At 43.2% G+C, this 12,159-nt stretch overlaps 1 protein-coding gene across 1 annotated transcript in view; it reads left to right on the forward strand.

Annotated features, from left to right (window-relative positions):
• Window positions 1-3,610: 3,610 nt before the first annotated feature.
• Window positions 3,611-12,159, forward strand: part of RPGRIP1 (RPGR interacting protein 1) — a 67,539-nt gene continuing 58,990 nt past the window's right edge. The window contains exons 1-4 of the mRNA XM_087714190.1: window positions 3,611-3,717; window positions 5,145-5,204; window positions 5,475-5,613; window positions 10,443-10,764. Of these exons, the coding sequence (XP_087570316.1) occupies window positions 3,633-3,717; window positions 5,145-5,204; window positions 5,475-5,613; window positions 10,443-10,764 (606 nt within the window). The 5' untranslated portion in view covers window positions 3,611-3,632. The remainder of the gene's footprint in view (window positions 3,718-5,144; window positions 5,205-5,474; window positions 5,614-10,442; window positions 10,765-12,159) is intronic.

The raw sequence follows: 12,159 nt of genomic DNA on the forward strand, positions 1-12,159 counted from the left end.
GCCTAAGCAGGGGGTTGGACTAGAAGATCTCCAAGGTCCCTTACCAATCTATTGCTCTACTCTACTCTACTCTACTCTACTCTACTCTACTCTACTCTACTCTACTCTACTCTACTCTACTCTACTCTACTACTCTACTCTACTCTACTCTACTCTACTCTACTCTACTCTACTCTACTTTATTCTGCTGTCCTTGAATAGTAGTGTAGGCTTAGAGTAACCTCTTTGGACAGATGGCAATTGATTAGCAGTGAAGAAAATCCACAGAGACTCTCATGAATCGGGGGGGGGGGGCGGGAATGCCAGATCTTCTTTCGGCTTCTCTTGCGTTAGAAAAGAGACCTCAATTTGCCCGTTGAAGCAAAAATAGGAGAAAATCAACAGCTAACATGATTACTCTCCTTTAATTAACTCCTCCAGAGAGAACATCAAAAGGGAAGTGGATGCCACAAATTTGACAGTCACGTTCTGCCTTCGTTGATCATGCAAATATGGACGTGTCTCTAGGAAGACGTTATATTTGCTTGATCCTGTATTCGCAAATTGCACTCCGTGCAAATTCATGTTCATTTTCATGGCAAAGACTTGGTTTGTTTGTTTAACTTTTTGCTGCTGTTCCTTCAGCAAAAGACCAGCAGGGCCAACTTCAGGGAAATTGATTAGTTACAAGTAACTAGACCAGGAGTGCCAGCATGACTGCCGGGTTGGTGCGTGCAAAAATGTTGGGCCCCCGCGTATGCCAGATGCGCGCTCCTCCCACATGCACATTTGTACCTAAATAGGTCCCAGCACACCCATAAAAAATTAAAAAATGAAAATGAATTAAAGTTGGGCAATGAAAATTGTTCTGCGCATGCACAAAACCGAAAACCAAGATGGCGCTGCCGTTGGAGAACCAATTCAGGAGTGTAGCAGGCCTGGGTCACTGCCGATTCCGTGACCAAGGCCGCCAAACCACTACCAACTGGTCCAAACCAGTAGCAACTCACAACTGAACTAGACCAGGGGCGGGTATTGCTGTTGGGGGTTCGCAGGGGTTCAGGAGAACCTCTAGCTAAGATTCTGTGCAGCTTGGAGAATCCCCAAATCTAACTCCTGGCTGGCTGCGCCCACCTTACCCCTCCAAGGAGTCCCCACGCAGCCCGTTTAAGATGCAGGTAAGTGCAGCGTGCACCAATTCATCTTACATCAACTCCCCAAAACGATTATTGGCTCATCTGCTCTCCATTCACCATATTTGTACCTTATCCATTACTTTCTTCTCCCTTTCTCCTCCCCCTCCCTACCTCCTTTCTTCCTCTGTCATCCTTCCTTCTCTACTTCCCTTTCCTCTCTCCTTCTCCTCTCTCCCCTTTCCACTCCTCTTTTCTCTCCTCCTCTTCCTTTCCCACTTGCCCTCTCTCCTATCCCTCTCTTATTCCCTTACCTCTCGCCAATCACCTCCCTGCGACCAATTAGATCACACAGATTGGGCCTCCTCCGTATTCCATCGGCCAGCCAGTGTCGGCTGGCAACTACAAGGAGGAGGGCCTTCTCAGTAGTAGCCCCGACCCTTTGGAACGAACTCCCGTGGAGATTCGTACCCTCACCACCGTCCAGGCCTTCCGCACAGCCCTCAAGAACTGGCTAGCCCGTCAGGCCTGGGGACAAGGATAGTTGCCCCTCCCGAATGATGAATGTATGTTGCTTATTACTTTTATTATATGTGTCTATGTCACTGTTTGTACTCCCCCCCCCCCCCCCCTGATTTTATGTGAGCCGCCCTGAGTCCCCTCAGGGAAAAGGGCGCCTACAAATGTTAATAAAATCTCTCTAAAAAAAAAAAAAAAAATCCTCTATTTCCCACTCTTCATCTCATTTACTTGGTGTATTTCAGCTTCTGAGCCAGCTCCATTTTATGTTGATGGTATTTATAATTCCTTTTCAATAAACATATTTAATTTTAACCTGTATGCTCCTCCTTTTTTTAAAAAAAAAAAGAACAAAAAAGTATACAGATATAGTCATTGTGCTTTTAAAACCCTTCCCCCCCCCAAGCCTAATTTTGACCGAGATGTAGACCTGGTTACAAGCTATTCTCAGCTATTCCCAGCTATTCCCAGCTATTCTCATCATTATCTTTATATAATTATACATCCTTACATTCCCCCAATTTGTGATTCTGTCCTTAAATCTCAATAGTTTCCCATTGGAGGTGTATTTCACGTTCCCTCTCCATTTTTCCATATCTCAGATATGATGTTGGCTATGTAATTGCATACATGTGATGATATGTTATGAAAATGAAAAAATAAAAAAAACATTATAAAGTGCACGGCGCGCACGCAGTCTCAGGGAGGGCAAAAGCCAGGCTTACCGGAAGTTTGGGATGGAGGTAAGTGCGGGGCCTCCGGAGCCTGGGGGAGGCCGTTTTCGCCCTCCGGGAGGCTCAAACAAAAGCTCCAGAGCCCGAGGAGGGCAAAAACTCCTGCTGTGCTGCAGGAGCCCAACTAGGCCATGCCCACTATAGCCACGCCCACCCAGCAACTGGGCAGAGGACCCCTTGCTAAAATATTTGATGCCCACCCCTGACCAGGAGTGTCAAACTCAAGGCCCGGGGGGGCCAGATCCAGCACGTGGGGTGCTTAGATCTGGCCTGTGGGGCCGGCCTGGAAGCAGCAAAGGACCAGTTTCTGGTGCCTCTGTCAGCAAAAAAAAGAGCTCAGGAGGGCTGCATATGGCCCTTCTGCACCCCGTTTTCAGCCGCAACAGCCTCCTGCAGTCTTCTGCCAGTGAAAACAGGGTGGCCGGAGGGGGCGGGGCTCAGTTTTTCTGGCAGAGGGCCATCAAAACAAACTAAAAACAGAACAAATGGTCAAATGTTTCCCCTTTTGCATTTGAGCATCCAAGAAGGGACAGGAAAGGAGAAAGGGGAAGAGAAAAGACCAAGAAAAAGAAGGGAAGGTGGGAAGAGAGCAAGGAAGAAAAAATAAGGATAGAAGGGAAGGAAGAAGAAAGGAGAAGGAAGAGGGGAAGAAAAAGAAGAAAAGGAAGGAAGGAAGGAAGGAAGGAAGGTTATAATGAGAGGGGGTCTCAGGGATTATCATTATCACTTGATTACCCCAGATGACCCTGACATGAGTCCCATGCCACACCCGCCATGTTCAGCAGAGTGATGGCAAGAGCGAAAAAAACTGTTTCGTTGTTTTGGTATTATAGATGCCCTATAGATACGCCCTGTGAAACGTGAACACTATGAGCCACTGTGGCACAGTGGTTAGAGTGCACTACTGCAGGCTACTTCTGCTGACTGCCAGCTGCCTGCAATTTGGCAATTCAAATCCCACCAGGCTCATGGTTGACTCAGCCTTCCATCCTTCCAAGGTGAGTAAAATGAGAAGCCAGATTGTTGGGGGCAAGAGGCTGACTCTGTAAACCGCTTAGAGAGGGCTGTAAATCACCGTAAAGCAGTATATAAGTGAGTGCTATGGAATAAACAATCCTCCAAAGGGAGCCCTGGGAGTAAATACAAATTTCCAAGTTCATTCCGTTTCTCACGGAGATGTTCCTGTTGGGTTAATGTATGTTTGCTTGTACTTTAGCCTCTTTGCTGTTTTGTCTTTAAGGCAGAGACTTCTCACCTGTCCCAAGCCATGTCGGTTTTGCTGGGTGAAATTGCCGGAAACCTGACTGTGCAAGAGATGGATCAGAAACCTTCCATACTAGCAGCCCTTCAAGGTTAGCCTTGCAAGATTAGCGAATACGTATGAAAAGAGATCTGTTTAATGTTGGAAATGCACTCAGGCACCAGGGCCATACCACCATATGTGCTGGACATGCCCCAAAGGACAAAAATACTGGAAGGAAATACACACATGGCTGGACACTATGACAAAACAACACACAGATTTGAAACCTGAGACATTTTGGTTGGGCATGCTTCCAGGAAACTACAAAAAGGGTAACACATATTTGCCCTACATGGTTTAGGACCTAGCTACCTGAGAGACCGCCTCCTGCCATTTACCTCCCAAAGACCGATTAGATCACACAGATTGGGCCTCCTCCGGGTACCATCGGCGGGTCAATGTCGGCTGGCGACCCCCCGGGGCAGGGCCTTCTCTGTTGCTGCCCCGGCCCTATGGAACGATCTCCCGGTAGAGATCCGGACCCTCACTACTCTTCCGGCCTTCCGTAAAGCCACTAAGACCTGGCTGTTCCGGCAGGCCTCGGGCTGTTGATCAGCATCCAGCCCCATTTTAAGTGTATGTATGTTGTGTAATTTTAAAATGATTTACTTCTATTTTTAATTTTTAAGTCCCTCATTTCTGTAAGCCGCCCAGAGTCCTCTGGGAGTGGGCGGCATACAAATACCAATAAACTGAAACTGAAATTTGGTTTTACATATCCTAACAGCAGCCAGGATTACATATGCACAATGCTGGAATAACAGATGATATTATAATAAAAAAATGTTCTGGTAGCGACCCAGGCTGGCCACACCCCCGAACTGGTTCATCGGTGGCCGCTGCCATTGCTGGCATGGTTTTTAGTAATTTTTTCATGTTCTGCGCATGCACAGAACAATTTACTGTCAACTGTGCATGCGCACATGAAGCGAATCAGTAGCAACGCCGGCAGCACCCCACCCCTGAGATAGATAGAGATAAACAGAGGGGCACATGAGAGATAAATGATGGGGTGTGTGTGTGTGTGTTTGTGTGTAGAGGGACAGAGATAGAGAAAGAGAAAGACAGAGAGAGACAAAGAGAGACAGAGAAAGAGAGACAGAGAGAAAGACAGAGAGACAGAGACAGAGAGAGAAAGACAGAGACAGACAGAGAGACAGAGAAAGACAGAGACAGAGAGAGAGAAAGTCAGAGAGACAGAGAGAGACAGAGAAAGACAGAGAGAGACAGACAGAGAGACAGAGAGAGAGAGAAAGACAGAAAGAGAAAGACAGAAACAGAGAGAGAGACAGAGACAGAGACAGATGAAATGATATAGATAGATAATAGAGATGATAGATAGATAGATAGATAGATAGATAGATAGATAGATAGATAGATAGATAGATAGATAGATAGATAGATAGATAGATAGATATCCTTATATGGTAATATTTCATTCACTCAAGTTTCTCTCTTCACATCTCCTTTCTCTAGGTGTGTCTCCTTCAGCTCTCATCCCTGCCAAACCTGAAAGGCTGAAAAGCCAAATGAAAGGTGGGCAACGAAGGGTTCTTAAATAAAAGCCAACATTCTTGATCCACTGGCAGACTCCATGGGTGGCTGCATCTCACGCAACCAGAGTTCCATGAGAAATCCCGTGAGAAACAAGAATAGGAATTTATATACTTGGAGAAATCAAGAAGCAATCCAATTTGTTTCTGTGTGAGCTAAGGAGGAAATGCCAGATACTCCCTAATTTTACATTTCTTCCCCTTGGTTTCCAGTCCAGATGTAATTATTGCCTTCTCGTCTTTCCTCGTCCAGGGTCAAGCTTGTTAGCAAAGACTCGTCACCAGATCAACCGAGTGAGCCGGGCAGAGTTGGCTGACAATTTTTTACGGCTTCGTGATGAGCATTTGGTGCTCAAAGAGCTCACTCAAAAGCAAGAGAACAAGATCAAAAGGTACTGGGGGTAACATGCAAATTTATTAAACATGTTTATCCATTGGATAAAACCCTGGGGATCTTTCTGATAGACTAAAGTACAACCATTGACGGTATGGTCATTAATTTGCTTGTGGGCCCAAAGGTGCTTTTTTCAGGAAGCAACTGGACTTCCTTGCTATTTTTCCAAAAAGATGTCAGCGTTCCAAATATCATCCACAATTAAATCAGAGTCCAAGACAATGTATTCCTCAAAGTTCCAATTTATTAAGAGAGACATGTTGGCACATCTGTGGAAACCCGAATCTGAAAGCTTCCTGGGTTTTCCCACCCAGTTGAAAGTTCATGATCTTGCCCCCACACCCACAAGTCCATCACATGGTCCAATCTTCCACTGCCACACTGGCAGTTCCACCCATCCAGTTCCGGTCAAGCTCAGAGGTGTCGAGAACAAAAGATGACCTTGGTTTCTAGAAAGGAATTTTATTTTGACAACCATACATTCTACTCCTTACTATTCCCCCTCCCAATTCCCCACTAATGAAACAGCATAGTAGAACATTCTACTCCTTATTATTCCCCCTCCCAATTCCCCACTAATGAAATAGCATAGTAGAAAAGAATATTAGTGTGGCAGGCCAAAGATCCTAAAAGGAACCAGCTGCAGGCCTGACAGTATCGCTTCTCATCCAAGAAGCTTCTTCAGCTCTGCCTGGATGGTGGGGAATGGAAGGATTTATATTCCTTGTAGACAGCTGGTCATTTGCATCCTTTTAGAGTGTCTTGGACTTGGAGGTTTATCTGTGTCCTCAGGGTCACCAGAGTGGTGCTCTTGGTTCCTGTAGTCTGCAATTTTTTCCTCTAGAAATCCATTGCTACTCCCACCTCATTCAAGGGGTGTTCGGAGTTGGATAAGATACTTATGGGAACGGAAGAAAAAATAATTAAGAAACTATATAGCTGTCAGCCTTCCAAATATCATGCAGAATTAAATCAGAGTCCAAGGCAGATCTATCCTTAAAGTTCCAATTTAATAAGTCAGACATCTTAGCACATCTGTGGAATCCCAAGTTACCTAGAATTCCCACCCAGTTGAAACTTCATGATCTTGTCCCCATACCCACAAATCCATCACATGGTCCAATCTTCTTCTTCCACGCTGGCATCTCCACCCATCTGGTTCCGGTCAGGTGCAGAGGTGTGGAGACAAAAGATGACCTTGGGCTTCTAGAAAAGAATGACAACAACACATCCACAATTCTACTCCTTTCTATTCCTCCCTCACAACTACTACACTAATGAAACAGCATAATGAAATAAGAGAGAGTGTGGCAGGCCAAAGATCCTAAAAGGGATATAACTGCAGGCCTGACACATTGAAGCATCCCACCCACCCCCCCACGTATGCGCAGCAGACACCCAAAGACCAGCTGGCTGGTGGGAGGCGCATGCACATTGCGGTGAAGCTGGGGTGGTGCAACGGTTGGTGTGCCCTCAGCAAGGGCTCTACATGCCACCTGTGGCACGCGTGCCATAGGTAGGTCTGCCATCACAGACTTAGACAGTAGAGGTAGAAATTAGAAGCTGGAAGAATGCAACTATATAGAAATAAGTATTGTTATTATTATTGATATTATATATAGGTAAATTCACCCAGACAATACACTGTTTATTAAGCACTCGTGTATGTTGAAGAAAAATGTACAAATAAAATTTATTATTTTACAAATAATTCATTATTTTATAATATTTTATATATTATAATGTAAAAAAGGAAGCTAACAACTAATTAAAGGCGGCAGGTGTTCAGTCCTCTGATTATTTAAAGACATATTTTGATGATGAGAAACATGAAGCTCACGTTTAGAGTGATACACAAAACACATCACAATAATTTCACTGGGCAATATTTGAGCATGTCTAATCTAATGAAAAGAAGGATTTGGGCACAGTGGTGGGTTTCAAAATTTTTTAGAACTTCTTCTGAATGTGTGGCCTGCTTTGTGGGAGTGGTTTGCTGGCCACGTGACTGGGTGGGAGTGGCTTGCCAGCCATGTGACCGGGTGGGAGTGGCTTGCCAGCCATGTGACTGGGTGAGCGTAGCCAACTTGTAAAATGTGGTGAAACTCACTTAATAATACTCTTGTTTAGCAACCAAAATGTTGGCTCAGAAACTGGAATTTGAAGCACGCAAGTCTTAAAGCTGTCAAGTTACAAGACCCTTGCACCCTCAACCCTTTAGAAAAAAAACCCCAGGGATGTTCAAACTTGACAGCTTTAAGACTTGTGGTTTTCAACTCCCAGAATTCCTCCTCCAGTAATGTTGGCTCAGAAATTCTGGCACTTGAAGCACGCAAGTCTTAAAGCTGACAAGTTACAAGACCCTTGCACCCCTAACCCTTTAGAAAAAAAACACCCAGGGGTGTTCAAACTTGACAGCTTTAAGACTTGTGGACTTCAACTCCCAGAATTCCACCTCTTGCTCTTCATCTTGATGATGTGCGGACGGGCGGAGGAAGGGAGCTGGAACCGGTTCTAAACGTAGATTTGTGGAACCTCTTCTATAGAAGAGGCTAGAACTGGCAGGAACCCACCCCTGACTTGGTGTGACATGATAGCAGTCTTCCAATATTTAGAGACCGCCACAAAAAAGAGGGGGGTCAGCAGCACCTGAGGGCAGGACAAGAAGCAACGGATGGAAACTAACTGAGGAGAGAAGCAACCTAGAAATTACCTCACAGAACAATTCGTCTGTGTAATGACTTGCCTCCAGATATTGTGAATGCGCCATCATTGGGGTTTTTTAAGAAGAGATTGCAGAACCATTTGTCTGGAATGGTTTAGGTGTTGGACTAGAAGAAGTATAGGTCTAGAAGACCTCCAAAGTCCATTCCCCCCCCCCTCCAACTTGGTCATTCGGTTATTTTCATCTGTTCAAGGTTACTCAGTTCTTCTATCTTTTCCTACACAATTTTTCTTTAGCTTTTCTCCATGTGGGATTCTCATTCATCCAGGTCATGGTTGTCCCAAAAGGTGTTTTTTCAAGAGGCAACTGGATTTTCTGGAACCAGACAGTCCAGTTGCCTCTAGAAAAAGCATCTTTGGGACTTTTTTGGTTTTTATCACCCATTACAACCTTAAACAATGGTAACGGTTGAGTTCCTTAAAGCAGAAATCCAAACAAGATTTCTGCTTTAGGAAGAACAAGGAGACCAAAACATTTATGTTTTTATTTTATTTTATTCTATTCTATTTTATTTTATTTATTCTATGTATTCTATTCTATTCTGTTCTATTCTGTTATTATTTTATTTTATTTATTTTGTTTTATTTTGTTTTATTTTGTTTTATTTTATTTTATTTATTTTATTTATTTTATTTATTTTATTTATTTTATTTATTTTATTTATTTTATTTATTTTATTTATTTATTTTATTTATTTTATTTATTTTATTTATTTTATTTATTTTATTTATTTTATTTATTTTATTTATTTTATTTAAATTATTTATTTTATTTATTTATTTTATTTTATTTATTTTATTTTATTTATTTTATTTATTTTATTTATTTTATTTATTTTATTTATTTTATTTATTTTATTTATTTTATTTATTTTATTTATTTTATTTATTTTATTTATTATTTTATTTATTCTATTCTGTTCTGTTCTATTCTATTCTATTCTATTACTTTATTTTAGTTATTTTATTATTTTATTCTATTTATTCTATTTCATTTTATTTATTCTATCTATTCTATGTTATTTTATTTTATTATTTTATTTTATTATTATTTTATTTTATTATTTTATTTTATTTATTCTATTTTATTTTATTTATTCTATCTATTTTATTTTATTTATTATTTTATTTTATTCTATTTATTCTAATCTATTTTATTTATTCTATAAATTTTATTTTATTTTATTTTATCTTATTTGTTATTGGTTTATCAAACATGTACAAGATAGCAGGTATAAATATAAACATGGATATAAACGAAAGACATGAATACAAATAGATGGGGACAGTAGGACAGGGACATTAAGCATGCTGGTGCACTTATACACGCCCCTTTGCGGACCTCCTAGGAATGAGGTGAGGTCCACAATAGACAGTTCAAAATAAAAATATGATGACCGGTGGCAGGAACAGGGCATAGTGTAGTGAAGAGAAAGACCAAGGGAGACATGATAGCAGTCTTCCAACATTTGGGAGGCTGTTATAAGAGAGGAAGGGGTCAAGCTATTTTCCAAAGCACCTGAAGGTCAGACAAGGAATAATGGTTGGAAACTGACCAAGGAGAGATTCAACCTAGAAATAAGGAGAAACTTTCTGACCTTGAGAACAATCGACCAATGGAACAGAAGTTGCCTTCAGAAGTTGTGGAAGCTTCATCACTGGAAGCTTTCAGGAAGAGATTGGATCGCCATTTGTTATAAATGGTGTAGAATCTCCTGCTTGGGCGGGAAGGGGGTTGGACTTGATGACGTACAAGGTCCATTCCAACCAGAGGTGGGTTTCTGCCAGCATTACTGCCAGTTCGGTGCGCACTTCCTACGCATGCACAGTTGCCTGTAAATAGGTCTGCGTATACGCAGAACATTAAACTTGTCAAAAATATATGCCACGGTGACCGGGAAACCAGTTCGGAGGCAGGGCAAGCCTGCTGTCCCTATTGGTTTGGTGTCCCAGTTGTAATTTCCCCTACCGGTTCGCCCAAACCGGTGCAAGCAGGTAGCAACCCACCTCTTCTTCCAAGTCTGTTGATCTGTAAAGGTCCTCCTACAACAACCACACTCCCTGGGAAGGCCAAGATTGGATGTGCTTTCCTTGCTCCTCCAGGATGGGCACCAAACTCTCAAAACTGAGTCATGACAGAGCACGGGAAAGCCGGAACAGGAGACCCGGAAGTTTCATTCAAAACCCGGTGCGGAACCTGGACTTGGAAGAGGGCCTGGAAGAGATGCAGGGACGGGTTTGGGATCTGGAACGTCTCAACCAGCGTTTGAGGAGCCACCTGCTCTTCTACAAGCAGCAGCTACAACTGCAGGGCTGCAGCCATCACTGTCCCTATGGCCACATCGCAGCCAAGGTCAACACGGGCGTTCGTCGGCCGCATACCTCTCCTAGACAAGGGCCCAAGAAGACACACAAAGGTAAGAAAGTTGGAGAGCTTGATGTGTCCATCGCTGGGAAGGTTCTAGGTTGAATAACCGCATCAGATGGTCCTTGGAAGTCGTCAAGTGGACTTTTTATGGATGCTATTGTAGAAAGTGAGTACCCACCCCTCTCCAGAAGAATGAAATATTTTAAGAAAAGGCAAAATATTATATTTCCCTGGATGAGAAATGGAGAAACGTGCTCTTGGAAAGCAGCCCTCATCTTCCTTAATAGCCCACAGCAGGTTTCAGAGATAAAGATATAGTGTCAGGATTCCAAATAGCATCCAAAAAGAGTCCAAGGCAAAGTATTGCTCAAAGTTCCAATTTATTAAGAGAGCCTTGTTGGCACATCTGGGAAAACCCAAAACTGAAAGCTTCCCGGTTTTCCCCACTCATTTGAAAGTTCAAGATCTTGCCCCCACACCCACAAGCCCATCACATCATCCAATCTTCCACTGCCATGCTGGCAGTTCCACCCATCCAGTTCTGGTCAGGTGCAGAGGTGCAGAGACAAAGGATGACCTTGGTTTTCTAGAAGGAATTTTGTTTTGGCTACATAGCATCTAACTCCGTACAATCCTCCTTCCCATTTTCCCACAATAGAAAAAGCATAGTAGAATAATAGAAAGTGGGGCAGGCCAACGATCCAAGAGGAATATGGCTGCAGGCCTGACAGATAGCTAGGTCTATTCATAAGCAAATAGCCTCACCCAGGATCCAACAAAGGTAGGACTAGCCCTCAGCCACAATAGGAATTGCCCAACAAGCCCCTTCATTGCATCAGCCCAAACTTCAAACAAACGTAGCTCAGACAAACTCCTAGAATTTGTACATGGTATCATGGGAGCAGTGGTGGGATCCTGCTGGTTTAACAACTGGTTTGGTGATCGTGTGTTTTGCGCGCATGCAGTTTTAGCAAAATTCACCTTCCACATTACTTCTGGGGAGTAACACAGCTGAGGTGCGGCAATCAGCTCTGCTGCGCAAATCATCTGAGAAGATATAGGTAAGTAAAGTGCCGGGGCGGGCGAGCCGGACAACCTGCTCGTCGGAGCAAACCATTTGCTCCCAGCTGATCGTTGGAGCTACCGGTTCAACCGAACCGGTCCGAACCGGCTGAATCCCATCCCTGCATGGGAGTCTGACGACAGCCAATAGAATACATGCTCTTGCACAGGAACATGAAGCTCAAGTGCAAACCGAAGAGAAGGTATAAATACCCCCCACTCTCAACTCCATGTGGTCAGCTGTCTCTAAAATCACATGTGGTTGGTGGTTCTGCTTCATCAATAAATGGACCCACTTTCCAATCAGCCTCCAGTTTCCATTTTGTCTCCAGTGCCTTTCTTGCTTGCTTGAAACTGAACCAGATGGATATTTCTTCCAACATGAGGTCT

The sequence above is a fragment of the Thamnophis sirtalis genome, unplaced genomic scaffold (genome assembly GCF_051295495.1).
Source record: "Thamnophis sirtalis isolate CommonGarterSnake01/CBP01778 unplaced genomic scaffold, rThaSir2_p1.2 scaffold_4, whole genome shotgun sequence".
Classification (NCBI taxonomy): Eukaryota; Metazoa; Chordata; class Lepidosauria; order Squamata; family Natricidae; genus Thamnophis; species Thamnophis sirtalis.